The sequence below is a fragment of the Ostrinia furnacalis genome, unplaced genomic scaffold (assembly GCF_004193835.3).
Source record: "Ostrinia furnacalis isolate ACB-3 unplaced genomic scaffold, ASM419383v2 OfSCF7590, whole genome shotgun sequence".
Classification (NCBI taxonomy): domain Eukaryota; kingdom Metazoa; phylum Arthropoda; class Insecta; order Lepidoptera; family Crambidae; genus Ostrinia; species Ostrinia furnacalis.
The window spans coordinates 919,888-926,307 of NW_021137829.1; the positions used below are offsets into that span (position 1 = coordinate 919,888).

General features: G+C 33.4%; 1 protein-coding gene across 4 annotated transcripts in view; it reads left to right on the forward strand.

The window, feature by feature from the left end:
* The window catches only part of LOC114365418 (UPF0518 protein GJ17503), a 28,256-nt gene extending 22,157 nt beyond the window's left edge, over positions 1–6,099 (forward strand). For 3 of the 4 annotated variants that reach the window (XM_028321987.1, XM_028321989.1, XM_028321988.1), the window contains exons 15-16: positions 2,975–3,097; positions 3,466–6,055. In XM_028321987.1, the coding sequence (XP_028177788.1) occupies positions 2,975–3,097; positions 3,466–3,710 (368 nt within the window). In that variant the 3' untranslated portion in view covers positions 3,711–6,055. Of the gene's footprint in view, positions 1–2,974; positions 3,098–3,465 lie in introns of all 4 variants that reach the window. The other variant, XM_028321985.1, reaches the window with a different exon arrangement.
* The last annotated feature ends 321 nt before the right edge of the window (positions 6,100–6,420 follow it).

Below are 6,420 nucleotides of genomic sequence, written 5' to 3' on the forward strand. Positions count from 1 at the left end.
ATCTACCATNTCTAAATAAATTCTAAAATAATAATTCTTGCTTGCTTATGAACCAAATAGTATGAATTCATGGATAAAATAAATATTTTTATACGATGCGCAATAAAATTTGCCCGCTGTGTCCTGAAGAAAAATTTTTTTTCACCTACTTATTGCAAAAAAAGTACCATACAATGTTATATTTTTATAATCCTGATAAATGTAGCTTTCAGGTCATATTTTTTTTATTAGATTATCTCCAGTGGTTTAAAAGTAAACGACGTTTATTTAAAAAAATACTTTTTCATTTTTGTGAATTTTACTCAATATTTCTATTTTTTTGTATGAAAAGGCAAAAAGTTTGTTCTAGAAATGAATTCGCCATCCTTAAATTATCCGAAAATGATACCACACTTGCCCTAATACCCATAGTTTTGAAGATATGGGCCTTAAAGTGAAGCGCGGCGGAAGGAAACTTGCCCCCCCTCCCCCTGCTACCACAGGGGGGGGCTCCCGATGTCTACCGACGGAATTCCACTCAGGAGCACCCAAAGAAACACTGTTGCAAAAATGAGCCTTCTATACCAAAGTGGAGGGGTTCTTGCACTAAATTCCCTACTATGAAGTTTGAACGCGAAATGTTAAGGGGGTGCAGCGCGGACGAAAAACTACGACTTGATAGCCGAGCTAGCGGTGGCGCAACGAACTAACAAGATCGCACACAAACTGCTTTACAGAGTAGAGACAAAAAAGACTCAACACAGAGTAAAAACACGTATTTTCACTAATTTTGCTGAGCAAAAAGTGAATTTATATACATAAAGGATGGTTAATTATTTTAATTAGGAAAAAAGGAAGGATTTGATTTTTGTTTGTATTGCTGCAAAAATTCTTACACAATTAGAATCATATATTAATTATTTTGATGAACATAGGCGTTAAAAAAGTTTCGTAAAAGAGTATTTTTCCTAGACGTTCAATTCAAATAGGCTGTGTAGCGTCTTTCCATTCTATACATGGCCAAAACGCAAGGGTGTGAAAATAATCGAGTAATAGTTTGGAAATAACTATTTTACTAATCTCTTCCAAACTATTCTCGGCGTCAAATAAATCGCACCTCCCGCGACAAGCACTTTCAATATTGGTACCATTTGACAGCCTAGTTCTAAACTTCATTTCATTTCAAGAAAAGGTTTTACCCTAAAAATGTGTCTTTAGAAGGATCCAGTGTCTTTTCTTAAAGCGATAGGTAGTTACGCTTGAGCCAACTTTTATGGTTATAAGAGTATTTCTCAAAAAAAATGTACGTAACGAAACGGTAGTAACGAAATAGTAAGGCCATAAGGCTTGTTATACATTGGCGAAATATTGTGAATGCTCTTCATTTATTCAATTCGAAATATTTGTAAGTATGCACCCAAATACGGGGTAATATTAAGGGGTTAGAAATAAAATAAGGGAGTAATCATTCATACTATTTTAATAAAATTATTTTTGTTCAATCATGTCTTCAAAGTTATTGTGCGATTTATTTGATGCCGAGTGTATTATGAGCAGTACGCAAATACCGCTAAATAGAAATAATGTTATGAATTTATTTATTTAATCTTACCAAATAAATTTATTTTGAAAAACCACGTACTTGCAAGAGTGTTAAAAATCTAGTTTTATATCGATTTGATAAAATAAGAAGTAAGTAATAGCAAATAAAATTAATCTTAAATGTAATTCTATATTATTATATTTTAACGGAATTTTACTGAATAAGTATCAAACTAAATTTTTAACACTCTTGTCAAGTGTAAGAGGTGAATAATAGTTTGGAGCAAAGACGCAAGCATCCACGATACAAATTATACACGATCAGCCCCCCTAGACAATTTGCATTTTTTTTTATCGAATTGAAAACCGAATCCGTTTTTGACACTCTTTTCGACTGGTTTGCGATTATAATGTGCACTATGTCTAGACCCACAGTACCCATCAATTACTTAGTTATTTATACTAGCTGGCTTAGCTTTTGCGTGAAAGAGTAACAAACATCCAGACATCCAAACTTTGGCATTTATAATATTAGTGGGACTATTTTCAAACATTTCTATACTGAAACATAATATTATGAAAATGACAGAAAATGGAATATGGTAAGTTGTAGGTACGGCAGAGAAAGGTTGCAAGGGTTTTCTAGCCATAATATCTAAAATAAGTAAAATATTTTTCGTAACAATCGAAGTCATAACAAAAGATATACTATTTGCACGCTCTGCTGTCTACACTACTCTGTAAAGGATTGACAAACACACATTTGACACTCGACAGCTACGATAAAGCAAAACGCCTGTACATTTCTTCACGGCAAAGTTTTTTTGGGAAAATCAAAAATTCTCAATATTAATGCATTAATACCAAAAACGAAAAAGGGGGCGACCTTCAAAATATTAATTTGAACATTTCCATATAAGAATTATTGCTTCATACGTTAAATTAACAAAGTTCTCGAAGAAATAAATTTTCCATATGTCTCCATTTTAAATGTTGTTTATCAATTTTTTACGTATTTATTTAAAATTTCGAAAAGGCGGCGACCTAGAGCAAGGATTGACCTACCCTAAACAAGTTCATTTGATGAATTTAAGTCACTAATCGCAGAGCACTCGTGATTTAAAAATATGTCAATTTTAAAGATTCTGTGCAGGACCCCCTTAAGCTAAGCTAAGCTAACAACGTAACTAACTTAGCTAACCGTTCGTTAAGCTAGCACCCATAACACAAGCATATTAATTGCTTACTTTGGGGCCAGATAGCGCTGTGAAAAAAAAGGTTGACTACGCAGCATACTTAGGTACTTCGTACAAACTCGGTTCGGTACTCGGTAAGCAAGTAGTGGAGCTGAGGTAGGTATGACGAGCTTTAAGCTAAGTTAGTGGGGCTGTCAACTGTACTTTTTAGGTATCAAATTCATATGAACATTTAGAGAACAATGGTTTGTTTACAGGTCAAGCCCGTAATGATTCACCGACGCAAAAGATTGAGGAGGTGTCGCCTTTCCGAAGAGTCGAGACGAAAAGGCGGAGCCTGTCTTCGAGCTTCTCTAGTATGTTTGGAAGAAAAACACCCTGTAAGTATATGTTGAAATACAATAATTTTGACGCATGGCTGACACATAAACACACTTAGGCTGAGTTGCACCACCTAACTTTGACCGTAAAACTATGACGATAACCGGTGTTTTTTGTATGGAGTTAGACAGATTTTTGACGTTGGTCAAAGTTAAAGTAAGATGGTGCAACCCAGCCTTAAACTTAGGATTTCAAATAAAAACTAAAGACTTGTGAGTAGAGTCCATTAAGTTTTTGTTTTCAATTCGTCAGATTAACGAACGATGCATTTTGCATTGCGAAATGAGGCAACTGACATTAAAAAATCTAAATCCAAGCCGTGTCGATTTTTTATACAAACATAAAAATCCAATCAATCCTCTTTCAGCATCGCCGTCACAGCAAAACTCTTTAAACGTACAACCTGCCACCTTCCACGCGAGTCCACAGCGCCGGTTCATCTTCACCCAAGAGGCATACTGGAGCCAAACCATCACCCTTCGCTCGATTCTAAACGCCGTCCTAATAGACGAGTGGCTTAAGGAACTCGCTGCCATGTGCGAAGAACACGCCCTAAGGCTATCAGCTGACAATTACGAGGATGACACATATATTCGCTCTGTGGCATTATGACTGACGGCCAATGCCGCGGGCGGCTTCAGAAAAAACAAAAAGCCCGCGCGTGCATCGGAACGTTCCAACGACACGTCTTTGTAGTGCGTTTCGTTTCACGCAATCTAGTTTCAAATTCTAACGTGATATATGGCATTTTGACTTTGAAAACGTAACGTGTAGATTTTTTAGTGTTTTTAAATGTTTGTCGTCAATTAACGAACCCGTGATATAATTTATAAATTAAGGCTGTATAATTTATACTGCTCAAATGAATAGTAGAAAATATGGACAAAAGTACATTTTCAGCATTTTAATGTTTTTTTTAGTAAATTAAATTTCGAAACGCATTATAAAAATGTTTCAATTGAATTTTAAATGAAAGTAAGTTGTCTACTGAATGTACACTAATTTTATTAAAGTAAATGAAACGATTGAACAAGTTTCATGATACAAAGCTATTAAATATTTCTATTCTTATGCGCATGCCTTTTAGAACTTAGTCTTAAGTTAATTTTAAAATTCGCCTGTAACGTTTTTCTAAGGGTCATCTCCCACGACACATTTTTGACAATCAAAAAACCAGTAACGCCTATTTAACACTACTTCTGTTCAATGTAGCAATTTCTCATGACAAAAGCATGAAAATTGAACAAAATTACAGGAATCGTAGTATAGCGATCTTAAGGTATTTTACAACGAAGTGAAAGATTAACTTAAGACTCGTGGGCGATCGCCTTTAGTAAAACCGTTACACTTTTTGAAGTACATTTCCCCCTTAAACTTTCGGTTTGAATTATTTGAAAATTCTACTTAACGTAGCGTAGCGATTCATTAGTTTTTTCGAAATCGGTAGCCATCGAAAAATTACTGATTTAAAATTTATTTTCCAAGTAAAGGGGTGAGTAGATAATTACTTTTCTTAAGGTTTGTTGGCGGATGAATTTGTTTGGTAATAATAAGCACAAAAAATACAAAAATACGTACTTAGATATTTCGCTACTATGCACAAAATATTCATACAAACAAACAAAAAAAATCACTTGAATTGGAACCTCCTACTTTTTTGAAGTCGTTAAAAACAAATATGATATCTTCAAAATTAAACTACCAAGCAAGTTCGAGCGCCAATGTTAACATCACATTACTTAATCCTAAGTACCTTACTTTAGTTTCTAATTAATTTTAAAATCTTAGTCGCAACGATTTTGATTAACTTTTGCCATCAACGTAATTTTGAACTGTGATTTTGTGATGTTCAAAAATTTTATCGGATAACATTATTTATTGTACATAATTTTTACATTTTAACAGTATTTTTTGTGATGCGTTTGACCAGTTTGTGTGTTTAACAGTACATTTTGTGTACATTAAATAATTATAATTGTATTTCATATAATTTTTAATGTTTGCAGTTTAGTTTACCTTAAAGATTTTATTTAATTTCACGCACCTTACTAATAAAATATTGAATTTTTATCCCTTTAGAGATACTATTATGAAACTCCTCAATTTGTGCAATTTATTGAACTTTTTAAATATTTCTTCTCTACTCTTATTCTTACAGCTCATTTTTACGAATTTTATTAGTAAGGTTAGATTATATTTTAGAGAATATAGTTTTATTGCGATTGTTTTATTCTATTTTGACCTTTGTATGTGTTTTGATCTTTTGACATGTTTATTTTACGTATGAATGTTTGTTATTTTCGTAAAACGATTATTTTTGGAATTTGCGTATGCTAAGAAATTTATTTCACACAATTTGTAATTTTCGCGCAAAATCATGATAGTGTAAAATGTCCTATAAGCTTGGTACGTCCTTTTGCCGTCCAACGGATGAGAAAGATATTTTTAAATTGTTAAGAGCATTATGGTAAGGGTCTACAGTAGGGATAGTTGAGATGCCAAGTAATAGTTCAACTTATAGTGTGAACAGGATTTGCTATGGTAGTAAACTTGGTCGTTATGGCTTCAGTCCAATTTTATTTCGTTCTAATAAATATTCATATGGAATCCAATCTACTTTCATGTGCCTGTTCACACTTGAGCCAGTTTTCAGGAATATTTAAGATTCATGATTGTGTTACACTATAAATATTGGCTGCAATATCAAGTCATAAGTACTACTGTAGCGAAAATAATTTGTCCCACAGATTCGACTTCATGGTTTGCAACAATTTAGCTCTTATTTTTCTATAGAGCCTTGTAAAATTAGAGCTCTCGTTTTTGTAAACCGTGTTGGTTGAATTATAATTACTACTTCAATCAAGAGTCGAAACACTAGTTGGGGCGGGTGGATTGACCATGTAGGGTTGTTGAATGTGTACTTTTATGCACTATTGTGATGTCATAGAATTTGGTATACATACTTAACAGTGATTTTAATAAAGAAATGTGAATAACTCAACTGTATGTTTAATTAACATCCTTTATCTATTGAAGTTATTTGAAGTTGTGATTAGATTTTTATTTATTCAGAAGTAACAGCTCTCTAAATACCTCTGCGACTCTATCTATTGCATCTACATTACCTTCTGCCAAACGAGTTGGATCTGAAAGAAATAATTACTGACTGGGATATTGGGAATATCCATAATTATCTACAGCAAGTTATGAATCCGGTCCAGAAATAATGAATAAAACTTCCTATGCATATCATCCAAATAGATTTACGCCCGTATTCACAAAAATTACTATGAGGTCTCACAGTGCACGTAGACGCACAGGG